The sequence below is a fragment of the Ovis canadensis genome, chromosome 4, assembly GCF_042477335.2.
Source record: "Ovis canadensis isolate MfBH-ARS-UI-01 breed Bighorn chromosome 4, ARS-UI_OviCan_v2, whole genome shotgun sequence".
NCBI lineage: Eukaryota > Metazoa > Chordata > Mammalia > Artiodactyla > Bovidae > Ovis > Ovis canadensis.
In genome coordinates this window covers 53,712,348-53,739,827 of record NC_091248.1, presented here as the reverse complement: position 1 = coordinate 53,739,827, position 27,480 = coordinate 53,712,348, and the positions used below count along the sequence as shown (strand labels likewise).

General features: G+C 36.0%; 1 protein-coding gene across 7 annotated transcripts in view; it reads right to left on the bottom strand.

Moving 5' to 3' along the window:
* The window catches only part of HGF (hepatocyte growth factor), an 84,387-nt gene extending 62,118 nt beyond the window's left edge, over window positions 1-22,269 (bottom strand). Inside the window, exons 1-6 of one of the 7 annotated variants that reach the window (XM_069586664.1) lie at window positions 22,012-22,269; window positions 21,602-21,728; window positions 14,531-14,696; window positions 8,857-8,969; window positions 7,024-7,138; window positions 1,692-1,834 (exon numbers count right to left, since the gene is read on the bottom strand). In XM_069586664.1, coding sequence (XP_069442765.1) covers window positions 1,692-1,834; window positions 7,024-7,138; window positions 8,857-8,969; window positions 14,531-14,696; window positions 21,602-21,728; window positions 22,012-22,221 — 874 coding nt within the window. In that variant the 5' untranslated portion in view covers window positions 22,222-22,269. The other 6 variants (XM_069586665.1, XM_069586670.1, XM_069586668.1 and 3 more) reach the window with 6 other exon arrangements.
* Between the last annotated feature and the right edge of the window lie 5,211 nt (window positions 22,270-27,480).

The following is a 27,480-nucleotide window of genomic DNA, read 5'->3' as shown; positions in this document are numbered from 1 at the left end:
CTGAGTAGTTTCCAGAAAAAGTATATCTGCAATCTTTGATGCCACGGTGACCAACAGCATCAAGTGCCATTTGTGCTACTGAACAATGTCCTTTTCTAAGGGAGGTGTGATAATCTCATATCATTAAAAAAAAAACATTCGAGATGTATACCCTAATAAGAATGACCAGAAATTTTCCCAGTCATTTATTTTTTTAGCACACTTATTTTTTGCTATGTGAATATATTTCAATGAAGGTTCTTCTTATAAACCAAGGGTTGAAAAATCACATTCCCACAGACTAGGCACACAGAAAAAATGCTAAACTGTTTAAAGTTTGACCAGTTTGCCTTTCCTTGAAAACACTGTCCCAGGTCAAACAAAACCAATAAATAAAACTCTTTGCCAATAATTTCCAACCTTAAGAAACTGTGATAGCGGAGAAATCCCCAAAAGTAGGGTTTTCTTCCATGTGCAAACGTAAGACAGATATTAAATACAGACTTATTCATACAAAACAGACTTATTCATAACGTTATCACAGATCAGTTTATTATTTTTAAAAGAAAAGAAAACAATGAAGAAGTTATAGTGAACAGAATATGATATGGAATGGAAAGTAAGAATTTACAAACAGAGTTGGGACTGGCTCTGGCACATTAATTCAAGAATTTTAAACTAACTAACAACAAAAAACAAATTCGACTTCTCTGTGACAATTAGCTGACAACGGCCTTGTAACGTGATAAATATCAACCTAATATTTAATTAATATTATGGAAGAAATAGTTCAATGATATTTGGTTAATAACAAACAAGCAAGATATCTTACTATAAAAATTGGACAGCATTCCAGCAGTAACCCCCACCCCAAGTACTTCAAAACCCTACCAAATTTTTATCAGAATTTAATCCATGTTTCATTTTGATTTTTAGAATTTTAGTTTCTGGCACAACTAAAAAGCCAGCTATTATGTAGCCAGAAACTAATAAAACCACGTACAATGCTGAAATGGTTACTTTTCCTTCTCTTCAGTCATTCATTTTCCACTGGAAAAGTAAGGATAGTGCCCTTTCATGCTGTGAGAGGAGATGAATACGCAGATGTGAAGTGGCTGCCTTCAAGACAGCTGGAATCTATAGATACTTAGTTCCAGACTACGTGTCAAATTTGACTACGTGTCAAATTTGGTTCTAGACACATATTCACCAAAACACATACAGGGCATTCAAAATTTCAGTTACCCCCTTCTTTATTCTCTTCTGGTTCTATATACCCTTGCCACACCACTTCAATATAGACTTGACAAAACATCTGCAGAAGCAGGTTCTGAATGTATAGAATTAGTGTTACAAACAAAGGGCTAAGTGTCATTTGGCTCCTTTGCAGTGAGTAGATTGAGGGAGTCGATTGAGGTATATGAGCTCAAAACAGTTGATGAGGAAGCCCAAATTTTACTCTACCCAGTGAGATACCTCAGGCTCCTTTGAAATTCAAACTAACTCCCTCCATTACTTTGCATTAATTTGATGATAATCAGTTTTTAACTTTTAAAACATCCTATAAAAATGCTCAAATAATGATCTACAGTTGCATTTGAATGGACAGCATATTCACTGTGATTTAATTCAATTCTGTTAACCTTTAATGTGAGCTGCAGTTTTACACAAAGGGGGAACAGAGTGCCCCACATGGCATTCAGGTCATTTACCTTCTGAACACTGAGGAATGTCACAGACTTCGTAGCGTACCTCTGGATTGCTTGTGAAACACCAAGGTCCCCCTTCTTCCCCTCGAGGATTTCGACAGTAGTTTTCCTGTAGGTCTTTACCCCGATAGCTCGAAGGCAAAAAGCTAGTTTTAAAATGATAATCATTACAGTATAAGAGCATGCAACTTTGGGGGGCCTATTAATTTTACTAACTAGTGGATATATTTTCCTGAAAGTGGAGAAATTCTTTACTCTATCTCAGACAGCCATATATATTAACTTTAATTCTATCACTTCCATCCATTCTTAAAATATTGTAAATTTTATAGGCATTTACCTAACTGAATTCTCGTATTCTGCACCAGTAAAGAATCATTCACCTCTGAATTTGCTAATCATTCTAGAACCTAACTGAACCATAGTTTCAAAGTTCCACTTAAAGGTAGCAAATGATAGCGGAGGGCCCCTGAGGAGAGAACTGTAGAAACGCTGCACTAGGCATTGACATCTCACTATTACATTGTTTATCTGAGATAATTACTTGTTTTTTTTTAATATATTTTCTTATGAATAATACCCCTCCCCTTTTCTTCACAAGTGATAAACAAATTGATGAAGTAACAGAAACAAAGATTTTAGACTCAAACTAAACCCGGACTCAAATTTCAGCTCTATCTTACTAACTGGAGACCCCAGTGGGCAATGTAGCCTCTTTCAGCCTGTTAGCTTACCTGTACACTGAGTATAACTATAACTTGTAACATCTTACACCTCATGCGGTTGTTTTGAGAAGTTCAAAGAGACAAGAGTAACTGAGACTTAATAAATGCTACCTATTATTAAGCACACTCCACTTAGTTATTAGATGTCATAGTAAAAGACAGAAATGCTATTCTCTTTAAAAATTTTTAAAGTTTTCACTGTGACTGGAGCATGGTGCTTTCAGGCTTAGTTCATAGTATTTGGCCATAGACTGAAATACAGTACCTTTGTTTAAAATTTCTAATGCCCTAGTTATAATTTTGTTATCAGCATAAAGTATTTCAACATAAGAGCAGAAAACTCCAAAGCTCTCTTTATTCTTTTGTACTGCTTGTGACCTTGGCCTCAGTGATACTGCATGTGTCTCCTAGACTGCACATATAAATAGCATAAGTAAAAATATCTGCAGGTAACATTAGTAAGCACTTTTTTGGAAAATCCAACTGTATTTTCAATATTCAGTACAATGTTTTCCATAAAGCTTAATTTCTACTTTTACTGATCTCTGAGTTCTAAATGGTACTTAAACTACAGTCAAATCCAAAGCTTTTAGTCTGTCAGTAAATGCTATTCAAATATGTTTCCTATGCACTTAAACTTTTAGTTAAGAAATAATGATTTTTCATTATGCTGTAGCACATAATAAATAGGAACATGCCTTGGGTACCAAGCAACATTTTGCAAAGAAATCATTTAATTTGGACATGGACATGAAATACAATAAAGTCCTCAGAAAATATAAATTATTGGTCAAAAATAGTCTAAGAGACTTACTACTAACTAAACAATTTCAAGATATGAATTAAGTATCATTAACATTATGAAATGTCAAAATAGTTTAATTCTTATTTCACTAGCATTTTAAATACTGGAAAATAATAATTAAACATTTGGTCTTATGATTGATACAAATTATAATTAAAGTTTATCATGACTTTACAGTTCTTAACAGTATTTAATTTTCAAGGGAAACAATGGCATCTTTTGTCTTAGTTTTAGCTCTATTATTCCAGAATAAATTAAGATAATCTTTGTGCCATTGCATGAAATGTATTTTCCTTTCATTTTTGCCAGTTATCCAATTTTCCATAGTAAATTTATAATGAAATACTCATTTTTCTGATAGAATCAAAACTGAATTTTACTTTATATTTTTTTCATAAAGCATTGCTTTAACCAAATCTACCTTAAAAAACCCCCCTATAACTCTTTCGTAAAAGTTTGGCTTACTATAGTAATAAGAATAGGTTATTGTTAATCATGAAAATCTACATAGTTGCCCTATACATTTCACTTGACTGGTATACAACACTAGTCCTTAGGCAATTTACTTGCTTTTTGGGTTTTCAACTTGACTTACAAAATGAATGGAGTGAATTAGATTGTTATAAGTTCCTTTATTTTCATCATTTCATGTATGAAGTTTAAAAACCTAGACGATTTAATGCACACATATAAAATACCTGAAGTTTTAGAGATCTTTTGTTACACACACACACACAAAACACATATACAAATACACTACACATACACAAACATATACCTTTCCAGTAGATTTGTAAAGTGAAAAAGAAGCTGTGAAGAAGTAATGAATGCATAAGTCAACAGTTTAGTAGGAAAGATGCAAGTAGGAAGGGAGAGAGATAGAGTGAAAATCTAGAATAGGTATGGGTAAAAGAATAAAGTTTTCCCAACAGAGTTAATAGAAATGAAGAAGAGAAAAATATGTGCTACTTTCCACAATTCTGTATCAGTGCATATCAAACTCCTCCTTAGGACACGCAGGGTAAAGAGCAGTCTGCGTCATCTCTTCTCTTCATCCTTTGGTATATATAACTTTCACCCAAATTAACTGGCATTCTTTAGTGTTCTGTGCTTTTCTTTAACATATCATACTTGACCAAGTGATGAAGCCTAACCCTGTTCTTTGTTCTTATGTGTTCATTCAGCACATATTTATGAAAATCTATTACACCCATGCCCTGTGCCAGGCAATAAGCTCTGTAATAAAATTTTACTCACATGCATACTATTTTTGGTTCTTTGTCCTTGTGAACAAAGCTTATTTTTAGAGAGATAAGTGAAAGAATATGTCAAATTGCTTTATATCCAAATATACTTGGAAATATAAATTAGATCTTCTGGGTGGTAGCCACATTTTCTTTTCTTTTAATCTGAACTCTGTTTATAAGCAGCTTGATCCATTCCATCATCTGCTTCTTTAATGAATGCTGGGTGGCCAGTGAAGGATACAGACGCAGATATCAGGTCACCTGATTTTCTAGTTAAGCTTCTATACTAATTTCATCATCTATCATCATCTTCCCATTAAGCCACTTGTAAAATATTTCAATTTAGGGAGTCCACAATAAATCACCCTTCTAGACAGAGGCATATATAGATATATATTTATTTTTCCACTTTCCATACAATTAATCTTAAGTTATCACTTTAAAAGTGTTAACCTATCATTTAGATATTCCAAATAGCCACTAATTGATGAAAATGTGTTGCTCCCATTAAATACAAAAAAATTGATTAACCTATGAAGTCTTCTCTTCCTTAAAGCTCTATATCATAAGGAAATGTTTGTTGATAAAATAGCTGATTGGACTGGGAAGCTAGTTCCCAGGGAGATCTATTTCACATGTACTCCTTCCTGTAGCAGAGAATCACAATCATAGAGAATTTGGGTTGAAATAAGACCTTTGCTGGGTCAGTCCAGTGCACTCTCCTTGACTACAGTAGGATCGATTTCAAACACTATTCCTTTGTTCATGAAATTCTTAGATCCATCTATTTAAGCAAAATGTTTTCCTCACTATGCAGGGACTGGCACCATGCAAATCCTATAAGAGGACAAAACCAATTATATTGTTTGCTTTGTACTATAATGATAAAACTATTTTTGGAGGTATTCATGCATAATTATAAGTAATGAATTTGACAAAAATAATTAGTTGCTTTCTGTTATACAAACACTGTAAAGCTGATTCACTGGGACGCTTGCTGGTTGGCTTTAACTAGACCAGCATCAACGATTTCATCCCAGTGTAGACCAACCAACCAACCCTTTTTCTTTACATGTGGACCGATGAACTCTGTCTCTGTTTACTGAAGTAAATCATCTTGCATGGTTATTCCCCACCAAATGAATGAAAATGAATAAAGTGGGTTCATCAAGGCAAGTAAATCACCACTATTGCAAAAAGAAGTCACAGTATGTATCCTCCTGATTTGCTGAGTATTTAAGGCCCAAAAGTTGTTAAAAGCACAGGTTTTAGAGTGGCACTGGCAGGCCTCAGATTCTGGATATACCACTTGCTAGCTGTGTGTAACTCTGAAAACTTACTAAGATCTTTGCCATTCAGTTTCACCATATAAAAAATAAAACTAATAAAATCACCTACTTGGTCGTTCTTGGGGGCTTCCTAGGTGGTGCTAGTGATGTCAATGCAGGAGACACAAGAGACATGGGTTCGGTCCCTGGGTTGGGAAGATCCCCTGGAGTAGGAAATGGTAACCCACTCCAGTATTCTTGCCTAGAACATTCCATGGGCTGAGGAGTGTGGCAGGCTACAGTCTATAGGGCCGCAAAGAGTCAGACACGACTTAGTGACTAAGCACACAGGTAGTTCTTGAGAGGATTAAATGAGATAACCTAGGTATACTGTTTAAACAGGTACTAGGCACATGGTAATCTATATCTTCCAGTGCATCTAATAACCAGCTAGAGTTATTTTAAACTAGTTCCTGTTAAAATTATTTCCAAAATAAGTCTTGAGAAACTTTGGCTATATATAGCTCTCTAATGAGTAGATATCTGTTTCTCCTCCATGATGTTTAAAACTCTCAGACTAATGAGCCTATGGATATTTATTCAACTTTAAATAGTATTCATCTGTTATAATGAACACAATCCTTCTCTTAACTCTAGACATTTAATTTCTAAGAAATAAGAAGTTTTTTCCAGTCATTAGGTGCTAGGTGAAAAGGGAAAGTTGGTCATCCGAGACACTAATTTTTAGCAAAGCTCTATAGAAAAAACTGGTGCCTGGGTTATTTCTCCCAAAAGATTCTGATTTAATCAGTCTGTATTGACACCCAAGTGGTAGGATTCATTAAGGGCTTTTAGTGATTTTAATGTGCAGCCAAGTTTGAGAACTACCATGGTTAAACAACATTTGGCTCCTGGGGAAGATGAGAATTTCTCCATCTCCAACTTAGCACAGGCAACCTCTCCACTCCAGCTGCAGAGTGCTGTGCCTTCTCACAGGCAAAAAGAAGGAAAAAAGTTTTTATTACTTTTTTATTATTTCTTCCCAAACACCAAGATCTATAAATTGAGGTTTTGTGGTGAAATAATGTTAAGCTACATCTTTATGATATATATTTTTTATTCTTTGGCTAAATATCAGTTATTAATTCGGATAAGCCTTAGACTAAGACACTTCAGCAAAGTTGGCTAAACTATTACAGAGCTGTAGGATTAATCTGAAGGACTAACCTGGGCCTGCTGACAGACCCGTCCAAGAAAGGCTCTATCCTCTTTTCTTCGTGCTAGACTTACCTGTGTTCATGTGGTATCATGGAATTCCAGGGCTGGCATTTGATGCCACTTTTAGTGATAGATACCGTTCCCTTGTAGCTACCACCTTTACCAATGATACAGTTTCTAATGTAGTCTATTAAAAGAAAGCAGAGAAAAATGTTATAACCATGTGTAATATATGCTGTATATATTACATATAAAAATATAAAATTCCATTTGAATCTTTAAGTAACTAATGCTTATAAACCACCACAAATACTGAAATTTCTTGCCTAAAACTTCAATTAATATTTTCAAAATAATGCATTTAGAGTAATCCAAAACAAACAAATAACAGACCATTGAGAAGTTTTAATTTTCTGAGGATATACCTGGGAAACTCTAGAGATTAGTCTACCTGTTTAATGCAGATTATTCTACATACTCAATTGATGAGGCAAATTTAATTTGGCACAATTATTTGCTTAAGTGCAGAGCCCATTTTAAGAAAATATTAAAAATAAAAATTTGTAAACCTATTTGAATTCAAGCAGTTACTTTGAGGTAATGGAAATAACTGAACATTTTGTTATAAATGATCTGATTCATTTTTTTAAATTAGAAGATAATTGTTTTACAAAGTTGTGTTGGTTTCTGCCATGCAACAACGCAAATGAGCCATAAGTGTATATAGGTCGCCACAGAGCACCAGGTTGGACTCCCTGTACTATACAGCAGCTTCCAACTAGCTATCTAGCTTACACATGGTAGTGTATATATGCCAATGCTATTGATTGTCTTTATATCAGTAAAATTGTGTGGGTTTTTGTGTATGTGTATGTATGTGACAATTACATTATGCTGATTATTATTTTCCATGTTTTTTCTAACAGATTGGCTACTAAATTATAGGACAATCAAATAGAAACAAGCTGTATATTCCTATCAAATAACAGTATATTCAATTAGCAACCCAGAAGACTGAAGATGGTTTTACACAAGATTATGAATCATGTTTAGGATTTATAGAATTATTGAGGTGTATAGAGATCATCTTATTTTCTAACATGAATTAATTTTAATATAATCTAAGCATTTTCCCTATTAACAAAGAAATGTCTATGTGTATTACTAAATAACTAAATTTATGAAAATATGATATAACAAAACATTAAAATTGAGACACAGTATTATCAAAAACATAATTCATGATTATTATTTTATGTGATGAGAGATTATTTTATTGATATAAATCTGCTTTTGAGCAAAGTAAATACCTTGAGAATACAGTATCAAATTACCAGCATAGACAAATTAACAAATAATATGGTCTCAATTCTTTTAAAGATTTTTTTAAGTATATAACTAGCAATAGATCAAATTAAGTTTTCAAAACCTCCACATTTTATTATTATCAGCCATCATAAGTATAACTTAGATTAATTATCCATAGATTAAAATTTAGTTATTAGAGAAAAGTCGTTAAAATTTAGAATACTGTATAAATATACATTTATACATTTATATATATAATGTCTTAAACTAATATAGATATATAAAACATCTTAAACTAATAACTTAAAGTGGCATATTCTAAAATGAATGTGGAGAATATCAGTCCCAGGAGATGTTACTAGAAATAAACAAAGAGAGAGGGGGTAATCTAATTATGGAAAATTTGGGAAAAGCTCTTTTTAAAGGGCCACACTGAAAACAGTCAAGACGTTAGTGTCATCTGGCTTAATGGATGAATCGACTGCATAACAGATCAGGATATGATGGAAAAATCACTTAGAAAGAGCACTGTGGCAGGTAATTACATATACTTTATACTTCATTTCATTATGAAATATTTAGAGAAAAGCCAGTTACCTTTGTTTTCATAGAGGTCAAATTCATGGCCAAACTCTTTTTTTACTCCACTTGACATGCTATTGAAAGGGAACCAGAGGCATCGTTTTCTTGCTTTATCAAAAACAAAGGCCCTGAAAAAAATAGCTGAATGAAAAGAAGGAATACTACTATTTATACAGCTTTTAAAGAATAGGTACATGGCTTAACCAAGGAAGATAATGTAAAAACAGATGAATTATTACGTATACAGAAACGAGGATATTTGAACCTACAATTTTGATAGCGAAATGAGACAGAACAAAATTAAATTTTTATAGCTGTAGATTTAAATACAAGATAGAGTAAAATTTGAAATGGTGTCATGTTATTCTACATGAAATGTAGAAAAATGAGGGCTTCAACAAGCACAATCAATATACAACACAATTACTTGGCTTATTTATGAAGATTTTATTATTTTTGTAAGTACACAGAATGTTGGAAGGGTTTTTTTGTGGTTATATATGATTATACTTGAAATATCATTTTTAATTTCCAAAGTTTATAATTATAAAAAGCATATTCTAAACTGACATGTCCTAAAATGCAATAGACAAATCACAACCCCAAGAGATCCTGCTAGCAAAGAAGGATCTGAAATCAAATGTTTGGGAAATTTTACATATATATCCTTTCTTGTTGAGTTATAAAGCATTGAAACTTATTAAAGCCTATGAAAATCCCACTATTAGTTAGCTTTATATAAGTCAATGTTTCCTAAATAGATTTGCTTGCATAAGCATTTTTAATTTTTAAGAAACTATTAATATAATAGAGAATATGCTTCTGATATATCATCTTGACAAAAATAACTAAAATGTGTTAACTCTTAAAATCATCATTCCTACAGCTAAGTATTATATTGGATTTTTGTTGCGCACTAAAAAATGTGTTTCTAAAAAAAAAGTGTTTCTAAAGAAGAATGATAAATACAAAAATCTTTTAACTGAGAATAAAGTACTTAAAATTTTCAACACATTAAGTGTTACCATGTTTTACAATACAAAAAATAAAGTTAGAACTCTGAACTATTTTATTTCCATTAAGCAATAATATTAAAACTCCTTCTTACCATGTTCATGCTAACTATAATGCCCCATGTATAAGCATCAAATAAAGAGAAATACACAGATTTTCTAAGAATAAATAAAGATTTTTCACTCCCAGGCCATATATTTTGAAACCTCAATTTTCTTGCAGTTTTAGATAGTTCAAGTTAGTCACTTATTTCTTAACATTTCAACAGCTTTTAAATAATTTTAAATGAGGGGAAATAACTTTTATAAAACAAATTTTTAAAAGATGCTATAAAATTATTTAAAATAATTTATCTGTTATTATATTTTTACATAGTACATTTTAGTCTATAGCTAAATAACTTCAAAAATTATATATATAAAATCTGTGCTTTGGTTTGCATGTAGACGTTTTCAAATATCCACCTACAAGAACATTTTATACCTGTAATAGCATTAGAAAACAAACATAAAAATATATTGTTGCAACTGACAAGAAATAATAAGAGAAAAACTGACTAATGATAGATTTTCATTTTGATCTGGAATACAGTGAACTTATGCAATACATGTTACATTTCCCTATTGTAGGGTGTTAGGGAAAGAATGTTAAATGACTTTGAAAGTGTAATAATTAGATAAAGAATACACATGAAGATAAAAAACTAAACAAATACCTAAAAGGAAATCTTAAAATTATAGAATCAAATACCTGCCACTTAACTTCACCTTAAAATGAAAATATACCACACATACATATGTCTTTTCTGTCAATAACATGGCAGGTGACTCACTGAACCCCATCAAGAACATGTAAGATTGCTTATTTCATTCACCATTTTCTCACAATCCATGGTAATTCATATACTCTTAGAAAACTGTTTTTGCTCATATCATCTTACACCTCTATATGGACTGGATCCAAGCTAACAAATTCCATGAATTGCAATCTTCTTTTAAGTTTGATTTTTGGAGTCTTTATCTTAGTCATATTTTTAACTACCATCTTCCTTTCAAGAATTCATTTTGTTGAGTTGTTTATGGCAGGAGTGCACTTTCAATACCATTTACCCAGTCATAGTTAGAAATTTTCATCTCTTAAGTCAGTTCTTGAACGTAAATTTTCTGAAAAGCTTAGAATCAGGCGTTCTGGTCATCTTTCTCGTACAGCAAAAAAATTTTCAGTCTCTATAAAATCAGTATTGTTGACACTTCCTCAAGAGGAAACAGTGTTTGAGACTTCCACCTCATGCCCACTGAATCACAGATGCTTTCACACAGCATTGTTGGCATTTTCCAAACGTTTTTGTGTAATTGCCATTGTTTTTTAATGATTCTAGTTCATGTTACAAGCTGCAGAAAGATCTTCAATTCATGAAGAACTTACTTTTAGAGTATTACAGTATGTCCATTCAATTCTGAATGGAATCACTAAATATATTACTTAAATAGGTGTGTGTATGTGCACGTGTGTGTACACACGTGTGTGTGTGTGTGTGTGTATATCAGTTCAGTTCAATTGCTTAGTCGTGTCCGACTCTTTGAGACCCCATGGACTGCAGCATGCCAGGCCTCCCTGTCTATCACCAACTCCCAGAGTTTACCCAAACTCATGTCCGTTGAGTTGGTGATTCCATCCAACCATCTCATCTTCTGTCGTCCCCTTCTCCTCCCGCCTTCAATCTTTCCCAGCATCAGGGTCTTTTCAAATGAGTCAGTTCTTCACACCAAGTGGCCAAAGTTTTGGAATGTCAGCTTCAACATCAGTCCTTACAATAAACACTCAGGACTGATTTCCTTTAGGATGGACTGGTTGGATCTCCTTGCAGTCCAAGGGACTCTCAAGAGTCTTCAACACCACAGTTCAAAAGCATCAATTCTTCTGCGCTCAGCTTTCTTTATAGTCCAACACTCCCATCCATGCATGACTACTGGAAAAACCATAGCCTTGACTAGACAGACCTTTGTTGGAAAAGTGATGTCTCTGCTTTTTAATATGCTGTCTAGGTTGGTCATAACTTTCCTTCCAAGGAGTAAGCGTCTTTTAATTTCATGGCTGCAGTCATTACCTGCAGTGATTTTGGAGCCCAGAAAACCAAAGTCAGCCACTGTTTCTATTGTTTCCCCATCTATTTCCCATGAACTGATGGGACCAGATGCCACGATTTTAGTTTTCTGAATGTTGAGCTTTAAGCCAACTTTTTCACTCTCCTCTTTCACATTCATCAAGAGGCTCTTTAGTTCTTCACTTTCTGCCACAGGGTGGTGTCATCTTCATATCTGAGGTTATTGGTGTTTCTTCTGGAAATCTTGATTTCAGCTTGTGCTTCTTCCAGCCCAGCATTTCTCATGATGTACTCTGCATATAAGTTAAATAAGCAGGGTGACAATATCCAGCCTTGATGTACTCCTCTTCCTATTTGGAACCAGTCTGTTGTTCCATGTCCAGTTCTAACTGTTGCTTCCTGACCCGCATACAGATTTCTCAGGAGGCAGGTCAGGTGGTCTGGTATGCCCATCTCTTTCAGAATTTTCCACAGTTTGTTGTGATCTACACAGTCAAAGGCTTTGGCATAGTCAATAAAGCAGAAATAGTTGTTTGCATTTTTTATGATTCAGCAGATGTTGGCAATTTGAACTCTGGTTCCTCTGTCTTTTCTAAAACCAGCTTGAACATCTGGAAGTTCACAGTTCATATATTGTTGAAGTGCATACTAAGTCACTTGTGTCCAACTCTTTGTGACCTAATGGACTGTAACCTGCCAAGCTTCTATGCCCATGGCATTCTTCAGGCAAGAACACTGGAGCAGGTTGTCTTGCCCTCTTCCAGGGGATCTTTCCAAACTAGGGGTCAAACCCATGTCTCTTACTTCTCCTGCACTGGCAGCTAGGTTTTTTTCCACTAGTGCTACCTGGGAAGCCTATATATATTTAGGATAGACAAGTGTGAAGGATGACACCATTTCTGAGCAGAGAACTTTGGCTGCACATTGGTGTTACCAAAAGTGGTTTTCTGCACAGGTTGGCTTAAATTTGGTGACTTAATATAACTCAACCAGAATATGGTAGAAAAGTGTGAAACCTCATATACTTGGGATATGTAGAGATTTATTAATCAGGTCACATGTCTTCCCCAACACAACAAAATCATTTTCACTTCTCCTAAATAAAACAAAGGGAAGTCTGTTTTGTTTTTTCTAGCCGAGGGCTGACTAGTGTAAAAACTGAGGCTTAGCAATACTTTCCTTACTTGTGGACCCAGGAGAGTGCATTTTCAGATTCAAAGTTAAAAATCAACAGTGAGATGTGGTTCTTCCCCCAATCCTTCTGCCCTGCCCTTCTAACCCTGAGAGGGAAAAACACAATAAATCCAACCTCCTCAATCACCAGAAGAACATCTCCATAAATCTACACAGCTGAGATGCTGATTGAAAGTAATTTTCTCTATTTTTTTTTTTAATCTCAAGACTTTTCTAGGAAAGTCAGAGAAAGATGAAATTATCATAGGAATTACTTGCAAAGTTAATTCCCCACTCCCCGTGCCAGGAAATATCTCCCTGTAAGTGGCAATTTGGCTATAAGAATACTTCTAGAGGAGCTATAAATGAAAAGAAAACAGATAGTCTGTCTTCCCACTAAATCTATGGAAGACTTCCTCTGACCATGTCCTTTCTCCTCAGACTCATAACACTTATTTCTCTGAGAAAGGCAATTTGAATATAGGAATTCTGGCCATGACATTCCCAAAATCTGTGTTCACTTCATGTGTCACAACCCAAATGTAATAGAGTAGACTTCAAAAGTGACAGGCAGCCCTGTGCAATGCTACTGAAATGGAATGAAATAGGGAATAAAACAGTGCAAAGTGAGAGGAGGGAATTTTTTTCAAGAACTAGCACATGAATTTTCTTTGGGCAATTTGGAAGACTATTCAGATGAAATTGTCACCTTCATGGCCCCAAACTCCAAGTTTTATGCTCTGAGAGTACTGACAAAGTGGTAAGGAATTTTCCTGGGAGGTGCAGAAGAATTTTCAAAAAATAAGAAAAGTCCCCATTTGAGTCCCCTCATGCCTCTTTGAATTGCTCCATCACTTTTCATCTAAAACTTCGTTACACTACCTCCTAACTATTTTAAGAAGCTGTTTAAGCTTTTGCTGCTAACACCAATACCCCTAGGTTTTTATCTAATTATATCAACACTTTTTATTTCTAGCCCTAAAGACAATAAGTTGCAGTAAGTTTTGACTGTTGCCCAATTTATATTCTGAAAATTCCTCCACTCCTCTTGTGAGAAAAAAAAGAAAAAGTGTACTCTGAACAGAATATTTTAAAATATTAGCAATAAAAAGTTAATCTAATTGAATTTTAGTTCCTAAAGTTCAATTGTTCATAAAATGAGAAAATACACATTCCATAACTAAAACCACTGTGAATTCTAAACAATCTTGTGGTTCATGTGTCCTCCCTTACACATATTCCCATCAAGTGAGAGCTAAGCCTTCTGTTATAACGAGTGAAAACTAAAATCAAGCTTATAATTTTAAGAGCACATCCCATTGAATACAAAACTGATGATGATAATGAGCACATTCTATATTGGGAAAATTATTCTAAGAACAAAATGAAGCAACTTACTTGCAAGTGAATGGAAGTCCTTTATTCCTAATACATCTATTGGCACATTGGTCTGCAGTGTTCATTTTTTTTGTTTTTATCTTCAGTAATGGGTCCTCTTTAATTAGAGTAGTCTTTGCTGACTTTTTGAATTCATGAAGTGTGTTTCTTCTTTTCTTCTGTCCTTCTATTAATAATAATAATTTTTTTAAACATAGGGGAAAATATTTTAAGGGTCATATAGTAAAATATCCTTTAAGAATCATCTACAAGATAGTGATTTGACAACATACCAGACCTCCAGGGCTTGGAGGTAGAATGATGTGGGGAATGATACTCTCAGATAATTAAGAGCAAGAAAGGAGTACTTAATTGTGAAGAAAAAATAACTTCTCATACAGAGTCACTTATCTACATTCTTTCAAATGAAGGATGCTTTTAAAAATTAGGACACAGTTCACTCTTAAGAAATAAGTAACATGATATTCTCCAAACAGTATGAAAGCAAGCGCCAGGCATATCATATCATATTATGTTCTATAATTTAATTTGTCATTTCCTTCTACAATTGATCTTATGTAACTTATAGTATTAATACTAATTAGATAAGCCAATTCAATGACAGGTGAGAAACTTCTCCTTAAAAATGGTGCACTGGATAAATACTTGACTTGCTCTTTAAAATATTTCATTCTATTCATATTTTAATCTTTCTCATTTCTTACATAAGTGTTTTCTGTGTTTGGGGGCACTATTTCTTAGTATCGCTGAACTGCTTGTTTTGAAATCAAGCCAAATGCTATAAATCAAATGAATGTAAAACTTCATCCTTTAATGAAACAATATCATTTTTCTTCATCATAGTATTCTACCAGGCCCCTAGATACAGGAAGCCTCCTACTAAAAACCTAAAGAGCAGAGCTAAAACATCCCAAAAGACTTAATCTTTGAATAATTTTGGAATATGAAGAATTTACTTCTTCATTCTTAATTTATCCAAAGTTACCTGATCTCTAATGATGATCTCTTTCACAACGAGGATCAAATTGTCTAAGAGACTTGTAGCCATTTTATAAAGGATGGACATAACTGTGCCCTTTCCCTGCCTGTCCAACTTTTGAATACCCTTATAGCAAAGGTAGCAATAAATTTTTAAGATAAAGAAACCAAGATACAGGGGAAAACTGACAACTTAGAAGATCTGATTCAAAATCCAGCTGCCTGGATTCAGAACCCCAGAACTCTTAAATACTTACAATGCCATCTTCCGCTAAGATTTGCTAAGAGAGTATACAAAAATATGGCTTGTAAATAGTTTCTGAGGATTTGGTTAAAGCTATCAATAGAGAAATAACTTGCATGTCAGAACAAGAAATTATTTCCGGTCTTTAAACATGGTGAAATGTGTTGAGAAAAGAGGATGAAAATTTTTGTGCAGAAAATTGGGAAATATGGCTTAACAGAGTGAGATAACAAGAATAGCATCATACTCTGAAGCTTGCCAGCAACTAGCTCCAGTTGTTTTATTAAACATGCAAATGCTGCTCACTAATATCCATCCTAACATGAAGTCCACAATAAATAGGAGAAAACATGAATTCCTCTGAATTTCTGGTTCTCTGTAAAACCCCAAAATACAATCCCCAAAAGACTGGAACTAATTTCTATAATAATGCTTACATTTTATTTTCTTTTCTTCAACTTTTCTTTGCCCTACAAGATGAAATGGCTATGGTAGAAGAGATATAATTTAGAAGACATTTTAACATAGAAACTCAGTCAACCAAATAATCTATCAACATGTTATTCATTGAGTGTGGACCAAATGCCTTGCATAATGTTGGCAGACTGATGATAATTCTGGCATTCTTATTGACTTGCCAAGTGACTTTATTACCTTAAATGCTAATATCCCATTATTCAATCTATTGATGCAAAATAAAAGTTATAGTTGAATTAAAAGGGGTGATTTAAACTATAATCATTTGGAAATCAATTTGGATTATGAAACATTATGAATATGCAAAATTTTACTTTTGTTTTTGAAATTTCATCCTTTAATTTCTGGCATAAGAGAAGAAACTGTTATTCTCCCAAGCTAAGAAGTGGTATTATTCTTTTCAAATTTTGATTTCTGCCACATGACCATGTTAATGGGAGCTAAGTTTCACCACTAAGAGTTTTTCCTTCTTTTGACCTTAGTGCACTATTTCATAGGTGCACTATTTCTTCAGATGATTTCATAAAAATCATCTGAATTTCTGTATAAATTGGAATATTTCTTAGAGACAAATGGTAATAAATGCAAAAAATAAATTCAAAAAACTATTACCAAAATGGAAAAAATATGTAATATATATACATATATATAATCTTAAATTAACTAAAAGTACAGAACTTAAATTGGCCTAATGTATATTGCATTTAAAACATATGTTTAAGTGTGAGAGAAGAATGTAAAACTAAATTTAAAAAGTCTAAGACAAACACTGAGTTCAGATCTACATTTTACTAATTACAAAAAAATAGCACCCCGGTCGGTGCTCTGTTTTGTTTTCTCAGAACCAGACAACAGAAGGAAGGCATTGAGGATGACTGTAGAGAAAAGGGGTTTCTGTGGGATCGTTGGTTGTGTTTAATTCTGCAGATCCTCAGTTGACCTATAGAAATGTGTTAATGTGTGGCTGTACCTCATAAAAATAGTCTACTCTTGCTGACAAACTTTCGATCACTACCTTTCATCTAAAGATCAAAAAGTATCCTGAAAAACAAATAAATCTATAATTTCCCTTTACTAGATAATAAATAGGAGAGAAAAGCTTGTCTGGGGTTACAAAGCTAATCAGAGCCAATCAGAACCAGACACTAGGATTCCCTTTTTACTCTTTATTTCTAATGACTTAGAAACTTTCCCTTATAATTCAGTCATCTCTACTAGGTCAGTAAATGATTACTCAAAACTGCAAAGTTCAAGCTAGTTGTACATCATGTAATCCACACACCTATAAAATTAATTCCTTCTTCAATAAAAGAAAAATTCAAAACAGGAGTCATTCAAAAACAGCATCTGAAAATAAAATTCCTTTACTAAAAATACTTTCAACTTTCTCTTCCATATGGCTTAACAACTGATGCTTGTTTTGATAAAAACAGTTAAAACACAAACTTAATTTTGGAGGAAACTCAAAAATATCTTTGGATCAGATTTTCCCTACTATTTTTTTCTGCATGACTGTTAGTTGAAGTTTATAAACAAAATACTGAGATGAAATCAAAGGGTAAGAGATCACTGCAACTTTGTCATGCTTTCCTGTATTTTAAACTGCAACTCCTTTTCCCTCTTCCCTCAGTATGGGAAAACATTCTCAAAGCTATATTTCCTAAAGAAACTTAAGTCCCAGTTTTAGAACTGAAATCATTAGGATCTTAGTGAAAACCTACAAACAGAAAGTAGGGTCAAATGTACCAAGGTGCTTGAAGAAAGACACATTTCTCCCTCTGGTCCCCAGGCCTCACACTCATTTCTCTCAGTACCTCATATATTTCTTCTCTGTATGGACTAACCATTGACTTCAAAGGAAAATCATGCAAAGGAAAGGATTTGCAGGGTGTGGAAAGAAGCAGGAATCTGGCTCCACATATTCTGAGAAACCTACCCACGTGATTAGTGATTAACAGCTTGAAGTGGCAAGATGTTAAGATGAAAGTACACAAATAATTAATGGAAGGGAATGGTGGTGACTGGAAACTTACTTCCCAGAGGCAAAAATCATAAAAACAAGTCCAACTCTTCATTGCTGTTATCTAGGACTTGCATTCATAAGCAGACAATTTTCTCCCCTTCTTTAGAGAAGTGAACAATATCACAAGTAAAGATGTCAAAAAAGGATCAAATCAGATTTCAATCAAATGTTAGTATTTGAGAAGCAGCATACTTATCTCTTCCAAAAATATTTACAAATGAAATGATGTTCAGTATGAGTTTAGGACCTCCCTAGGCATCTCCCTCCTACTTCATTCCACTTCCTCCTTCAGCCTCTTCCTGGTCTCTTGCTTCATTGTCTGTTTCTTTCTACAGCTCTCCTCCACACCCCAACCAAAGCAACCACACTTCATCCATGTATCTTGTGAACTCAAAACCATCTGGCTGTGATCCATAATGTCTAAAATAATGTAATCTAGTGTGATGTTCAAGCACACGTATGCACCACGCTCAGTCGTGTCTGACTTTGTGGCCCCATGGGCTCGAGTCCACCAGGTTCCTCTGTTCATGGGATGTTCAAGGTAGGGATACTGGAGTGGGTTGCCATTTCCTTCTCCTCCAGGGGACCTTCCCAACCCAGGGATCGAATCTGCATCTTTTTTGTCCCTTGCATTGGCAGGAGGATGCTTTACCACTGTGCCACCTGGGAAGCTCATATACATGCTAGTCTATCTTATTTTTCCAAGCCCAGGTCACACTCTTCCTCCTCAGGCACTCAGTACACCACCCCTACATGATTACTTGTCCTTTGTTATACTTACTCATTTCAGTACCTTCAGCCACTTTATGTTTCCCTGACTTAAATACTGAGCATACTACTACCTATATTTTCATACTCCACTTGGGTACTACATACCCCCTAAATCTTATTTGATCTTCTAAGCTAGACAGGAACTCTCAACCATAACATAATACTACTTCTAACACAGAATCATCCTTGTATTACTAACTAAAATAGATTTTTTAAGTAAGTTTTGATTGATTTCACTGCTGCTGTTTTCAATATAAATAAAAGAAAAAATGCACATTGCATATTTCATTCACATAGATTTAAGTAAGAATCTCAGTTCTATCCATTATCTAAGATAATAAGACAAAATAGGGAAGATTTTAACTTCAGTTTCCTTATGTAAAATGAGTCAATCCAACAATGCCAATCTTATTAGAATTAAACAAGCTTTGTTTTAGAACCAGGTCCATAACAGTTGCTCAGCAAATGTAAGTCTTCGTGTCATTTGTGCATCTGTAAATCTTGCACAGACTCCTTGACAACAGGGGCTCCTTTAATGTTCCTTTGTTGTTGTTAGAGGGAATTGGATATTTGTATCCAGCGCAGGTGGGATGATGGAGGATAATCCTATGTGGACTAATTTCTTATTAAGATGGCTTGGGTCTATAACAATCAATATTTCTTCAAGTTTTTTTAAACTGTTCTAAAAATATCTCCATAATACATTCTGCTCATAACTGGTTATCACCTCATTATAATACCCACTTTGTTTTAAATATTGTGTTATCTCACAGTATGTAAAATTGCAGACTCATCAGATAAATCAAAAAAGTATAACCTAAGCAAGTAACAGCAATAACAAAGTTCTCAATGTTCCATGTTAGATGTTATAAAAAAGAACAGACTTTCTTTGTATGTTCTAAGAGGGCTAGCCATGTTTTCTACTTTGAAGAATGTTATGTTTTTCTAAAAACTATCAAAATAAACTTGACAAAGGCAAATCCTCTTTTTGATAACAATTTTAACATTATCCACTCTAGGAATTATTCTATTATCTGTAATTCCCAAGTGACTTCTTCTTGCTTGCAGCATTCTCTTGGGTTCCATTCTCCCTATATTCAGGAAATGCAGTCATTTCAACACTAGCCAAAGTGAAATATAATTACAAATGTAGATCTCCTGCCAAAGTTTCAAAATGCATGCCAAAAGCAAATAGACATTGTGTATGGTTGATCTACTGTTTGGGTTTTCCACACCGCAATCCCCATGTATTAGCACAGATGACTCCAGGTAACCATATTCTACTTCAGCCCATCAACACTTTAATCTTAGAAACAAAAATCCTCAAAATGTTAGCCATCATTTCAATTTAGGCTAAAATCCCCCAACCAGCAATGTCATATAAGAATTAATTTTAACACGACACATCTCAAGGGTGGTAACCTGCTAGATTGATACTTTTTTCCATCTCTTTAGAAATCTAACATAAATATTTTCAAACTGACCCTTTCCACACAGTGTTGTTTTCCAAAAAGAACACGTCACAAAATCAAAGAAAGCCAGGTGGGACTGACTGACTTTTCTTGTCATTTGCAAATTCTTGGTGTTTTCACCCTTTGGATTACATTGAAAACTAGATCAGAGGGCTGATAACTTTCATATTTAACTTATCTCAAAAAATATAGCCAGTTCTCTGTCTTGTATTATTTTTTAAAAAACCATGTCTACCGTCTGGGCATTTGTTCTGTTCCTTTATTCCCCTGTGCCCACCTCTGATGCTCACTACCCTCTCCTGTTGGCATCCCAGCCACGACAGTGATAATACAACCAAATACAGATGTTTCCTCTTGCCCTGATAACAACAGAAAACTTCCCAAAGCAGCAAATGAAAGTCTAAACTTCCAGGCAATATGAGCTCCCAAGCAACTCCTTCCCAACCTGTAAATCCTGGGGAGAAAGCAGGACACCAAAAGGAGCAGTTCTGCAGCTGTAATCAAGTCACACAATTTTGGCCTCCCTTGCACTGCAGTGTCCAAAGGGCAGGCTTCCATACTCAGAAAGAATAAGACCTTAGAAGAGAGGCTTTCTCTTGCATTTTTATAACATGCATATACTCAGAGTTTAATCTGCCTTCTCCAAATGAAAACCTGTATTAAGTCATAATTTGGCCCTGAATGTTGACTGAGTGAGGTGAGATAGCGGACTGTCGTGGAAGATTGTCTCTTAAAAAAAAAATTGTGTCCCTGCTGTACTGACCATCACTGTCCCCGTTCAGATCAGACCCTCTGTTCAGCTTTAAACTTCTCCAAGCCGGTGTTAGCACTCCTTTCCCATTCCACCATCCAGGACTCTCAGGCTAAGTGAGATGGGGCTGGATCAATGGGGAGATGGGTGGAAACAACAGGGGGGATGCTAATTATCATTTTAAATGCTTTTCAAACAGCAAAAGAATGTCAAAAGAAAGCTAAATGAGAGGTTCTGAAAAAACCTTTCCACGAGCTGAGTTAAGGAAGGATGCTGGGAGCAAGGCAAAGGGAGTTAGGGAAAGCAAAGGTTGGCAAGAGAGAGTTGAATAATACTATTAAAGGAGAAAACGAACCTGCATAGGGGATGGCGATGGGAAGCAAGAGGTGGAGGAGGACGTGCTGCAGCAGCAGCACTGGCAGAAGTCTGATCACCCACATGGTCCTGCTGGGTGTGCTGGCGGATCCCACTGGAGCAGATGCCTGGGTGAGAGAATCCTGTTCCGACTCAGAGCCTAAAAGAGCCCGTCGGCTCTGAGCTGCTTTTTATTGCGATGAGCTAAGTTTGTTGTGTGATTAACTGGAAAGATCTAGGTCTGAACTCCCTCTTACGGTAAGAAACTGTTTAACAACAGCCCTTTACTCTCTCCCACCCCCCCTCCTTTCCTCACTAACCCCCCCACCCACCCCCCTTCGCCCACCACACCACCAAACAGATCCCAGCTCCCCACCCCCCACCCCCACTCTGCTTAGGAAAGAAACTTACAAAGAAAAGGTCACCTGGCCTGAGGCCAGCTGCAATTTGGAAGTTGGAGCTCCAGATCCCAGTGGCTCCTATCCGAGTAAGGAAGGGAGGAGCAAGGCTCAGTCCAATAGCTAAATCAAGGCACAGGCAGAGGACCAATTCGCTAAGTTTAAACAGGAAAATACATGTGTTTACATATCTATTTGGGAAAAGAGGAAGGGGAAGCAGCATAAGAAGAAAGCAAAGCGCTGCCTTTCTGTTAAATGTGCTTCAACTCCTAATCTGTCTAGTTGCACTGCTAGAGCAATCTAAGGATTCCAAACACTGACGCAGTTTCCCTAGGGTGTTAGAGCCCGGGAAGGAGCTGGGAGGCAGTCTGGGAGGCAGACGGCAGCAGGTCCAAGCCCAGGTAGAAAGAAGTGCCATGAGAACAGAGTATGATATTGTGGGGTAAAAATAAATGAACCAACAAAACAAAAACACCCACGATTGTCAGGCAGAAAAATGGCCCCTCTTCAGTGGGCTCAGAGCAGGTAACTTTGTTCAGAAGCTCAGCTAAGCTCCCCAGTTACAGCAAAGGTACCAAAAGCACATAAACTTGTCTGATTTGGGGACTGTGATAAAATTTGGTCATGCCCTCTTCTTAAAGTGTCTAAAACATTGAGATTATCCACTGCCTCTCCCTGGCAGATAAATGTGGCATGGATTCCATGTTCTGCCTCTCCTCCCTTCCTCATTTCTAGCTCCATCCCGTATGCATGCGCTTCCCAGCCTCCCTCAAAGTGGAGGGGATGAAGGGCTTGCACTGGGGAGGAGGGGAGAAGATAAGGGGCGGACACTTGTGATATAGAGGTTTGTCTTTGCACCTTGAGGTAGTGCTTTGATTATTTTAGGTAATAGCTTGTGTTATTTTTAATGAATTTGGGGGTACAGTTGCCCCATGTGTTTCTGAAATGGATACAAATAAGAACAATGTCTCTGTCTACAGAGGAAGGGGAAATGGGCATAATGTGGTCTGTCTCTGGAGCTGTCCAGAGATGGTAGTGGGCAAAATTAAAGCCATCTTCAAAACAGTCTTTCCTCCGCAGCTCTCATTCCTCATCCTTCAGTTCAGCCCACCCCCACCTCCTGAAAGGACTTGAACCTGAGGAAGAGCTAGAAAGTGAAAGTGAAGTCACTCAGTCGTGTCTGACTCTTTGACCCCTTGGACTGTAGCCCACCAGGCTCCTCTGTTCATGGGATTCTCCAGGCAAGAATACTGGAGTGGGTTGCCATTTCCTTCTCCAGGGGATCTTCCCGACCCAGCTATTGAGCCCAGGGATTGATCCTGGGTCTCCTGCATTGGAGGCAGACACTTTAACCTCTGAGCCACCAGGGAAGTGCTAGCTATTAAGAGAACTAGTCTTGTGGAATCCACTTCATCTTACCTTTTCCTATTTTTAATCTTTTTCTTTTCTCATTTTCTCCATATAAAAACAAAACCAAGCAAACACACAAATAATTTGTCAACCTTTCCTAATGTCCTAAGTACTCATTTTACTTTACTTTTTAGTCCGACTCTTAGCAACCCCATGACTGTAGCCCACCAGGCTCCTCTGTCCATGGGATTTTCCAGGCAAGAATACTTGAGTGGGTTGCCATTTCTTTCTCCAAGGGGTCTTCCCAACCCAGGGATCAAACCAGGGTGTCCTCCATTGAAGGAAGATTGTTTATGGTCTGAGCCACCAGGGAAGCCCACACGCTTACTATTACACTTCTTGCAAATTCTCAATTTCAGTATGTTACTGTGTGACCATGATCCTGATTTGCCCCATGGTAACTCCTGTGCTTGGCTAGGGATTCAGGCTCCTTTTAAAGAAGCTAGATTTTTTGATAAGTAAATTCTGTAGGTAAACAATGAAGGACCAATCTTCATATTTGTTTTCTCTCTCTCAGAGAAAGCAGAATCAGGGCTATAAGCATAATTTCAATTATCATTATAGCTTGGGGCAAAATCTATCCTGGATAAGAAACTTAGGGCACCAAAAAGAAATTGAACAATCTTATTTAACAGGTTACACATTTTCACAGTTTTTCTTGCCACATTAAATATAATTTATTTAGAATTATTATTTATATTTCTATTTTGACAGGTTATTTGGTTTATCTATATTGAAATGACAACTAATATGCATTGAATTTTTGGTGTATGCTAAACATTGAAGGAGATCAGCCCTGGGATTTCTTTGGAAGGAATGATGCTAAAGCTGAAACTCCAGTACTTTGGCCACCTCATGCGAAGAGTTGACTCATTGGAAAAGACTTTGATGCTGGGAGGGATTAGGGGCAGGAGGAGAAGGGGATGACAGAGGATGAGATGGCTGGATGGCATCACTGACTCGATGGATGTGAGTCTGAGTGAACTCCAGGAGTTGGTGATGGGCAGGGAGGCCTAGCATGCTGCGATTCATGGGGTAGCAAATAGTCAGACACGACTGAGCGACTGAACTGAACTGAAGCATTGTACCAAATACTCTTAAACAGATTCTTACTAATCCTTACAATAAACCTACACTAAAAAAAAATCCCCATATATAGTTGAAACAGCTTAAGTAAATTATTTTTATTCTTAAATAACTTGCTCTAGATCCCAAAGGAATAAGATTCAGGTGAGAGAGCTGAACATTGTTGATCACAACACATAGGATGGGATAAATTTCTGTAAACCTTATAAGAACAAGATGTTAATCACTAAAATTATCCTGATACCAAACATATAGGAGGTGCTTAACAATAATTCACAAAATAAATGAAAGTATAAATAATTTTAAATCTCCCAAAAGTATGATGAAATACACAAAGTAATGAAACATGCTATTATTTTACTTTGTCTTGATAAAGATTCTCATTATTTTTTCAAGTCATAATCATATTTTTCCCATGCTCTGCTCTTCCTTTATACTCCTTAGTTGTTAAATTGTATAAACCCCCAAATTGTGAAAAATTGTTTGATAAGACAGAAAATTTTATGAAGACAATATTTTAAATGCTACAACTTGTATAATTCCTTCAATACAAGCTGGATCCTCATTGCCTACATAATATCATTTTAAATCTTTAATAAGTTTAAGTTTAATTCTAGTATTCCACACAAACTAGATTGATTGGGGAAAAAAAAAGTACAAGTACACCCCTAATGTTTTCCAAAAGCCTGTACTTGATCCCCTCCACACCGTTCAAAAAAAAATCCCTGTCTTCAAAAGCCTCATGTTTCTCAATCACAAGTGATGTTTGAGTCCATTTACATTAGAGCAAAACTGATAGGACTTTGTGCTCTACATTCGTGGACAACCCATCTCATTTATTAAGTAATGGGCACATATATTGTGACATTCTATTTGCTACTACTACTTTGTAGACTCAGTCTAGTCCTACACCTGGTTTCAAATCCCAGTTACTATCTTGCCAAAAGTTTTACTTTCATTTCAGTTTCCAAGGCTTAATTTAAAAAAAAACAACACTCATTACACACAAATAAACAATTTCAATATTTAGTAGAGGATTATTTAATTTCAATATACGACCATTAAAAGAAAAATGAAATAGACACAATGGAGTGTAACAACATGTGCATCACCAAATTGGGTCAGTCAACATCCAGACTTGAACAGCGTATGCTGGGAATTCCCAAGGAACAGCAGTCTGGAGTCCCAGTTGGGAAAAGGTCTAATGCAGTGCATCCGCTCCATGGGTGAGACTTCAAATTGCAGTTTTGGGGGTTCCCACATATAATCCTAGGCCTCAAACGGATGTCATCATCACTGTGCATGCAAAAATGCAGCTCTGCTTTTACTGTAACATTTTTACAGTGTTGTTTGTTTTATCTTGTGAGTCACAGGATTTCGTTAAACTCCAGGCATGGTTGGCCAGACCTCCAGGGGCTCAAGAATTCCAAGACCCACTCCCTTTCTTATCTAAAGTGCCACCTGACTAGCTGTGCTTGTGGGCAGGCATGGAATCTGGGCAGTGTCCAAGCAGATCAGAAGCAAGATCAGTAGACGGGCTCTTCTGCTTCTGAAACCTGAACAAGACTTCCTCCATTTTAATTTTCCTTACAGTCAGCAGCAGGATTGTTGAGGTTGAAGAACATAGGAATAAGGCAATATAACACAAGCAATCTTGTTAATTCTGTAGGTCAAATAACAATTCCAAACAGCCTAAAAGAAACAAGATAATTAAAGAAACAAGCAAGGGGTTAAACAGTATAGAAAACCATTTCTGAGTGGTAGGGGATGTTGTAAAGAAAAATTTTCACCATGAATTAGAAGTAAGATTTTGTACATTGACTCCTATTTCAATTAACTTATTGGCTGTAATAGCAGTAACAACAGAATGTTCTATCAAGGAACGATTCCTTTTTTCTATGAAATTTTGTAATACTTTAGTTCTTTGCAAAATCTTACATAGGGTGCTAAGGAAAAGCTAATATTAGCGACAGACAAAGTAGGAAATAGCATTTGAGTCAGTTCAGTTCAGTTCATTCACTCAGTTGTGTCTGACTCTTTGTGACCCCATGGACTGCAGCATGCCAAACTCCCACGGCTTGCTCAAACTCATGTCCATTGAGTTGGTGACATGGACATTTGAGTCAATAACACCTGAATTTTCATGGAGAGAAAGTAATAGATGGTCCCCTTCCAATATAAATGATCAACGCATGTTAGACATCTGGAAAGGTCTTCCTAACAGATATATAGACGTAGCATTTACATCATCAGTTACAATACATACTAATTCAGGGGCTATTAAAAAAAAAACATATCATAGGTTTTAGGGAAAACAATTCATTCACAATAGTTGATGGGTTCTCCAATAAGTGGAGTTCCACAAGTGCAAGAAGTTGGTCCACATAGTGGTCCCTCATTACCCTTGTCACAGTCTATCAGTAAGTTGTTGCGACGATTACAGTGACACAGGAAATTGTCACATAATACTTGTGTTCAAGGCTTGAGCTGTATCTTTACCAGAGCTGTGAAATCTAGCTGCTGCTGCTGCTAAGTCACTTCAGTCGTGTCCGACTCTGTGCAACCCCAGAGACGGCAGCCCACCAGGCTCCCGCATCCCTGGGATTCTCCAGGCAAGAACCCTGGAGTGGGTTGCCATTGCCTTCTCCAATGCATGAAAGTAAAAAGTAAAAGTGAAGTCGCTCAGTCATGTCTGACCCTCAGTGACCCCATGGACTGCAGCCCACCATGCTCCTCCGTCCATGGGATTTTCCAGGCAAGAGTACTGGGGTGGGGTACCATTGCCTTCTCTGGTGTAATCCAGCAGACAGATACATTTTGTCTATGGAAAGGTAAAGTTAAGAAAAGACTGGCTTTAAAGTCTTTTGGGCAGATGAAGTTATCCTGAGTTCTGGTCTGGTTCAGCTTTCTCCAGCTGAAGATTCACCACTAGCTTTCTTCATATTTTTCCTTTAATTGTAGCATATCCTTGAAGGTTGAAGCATGA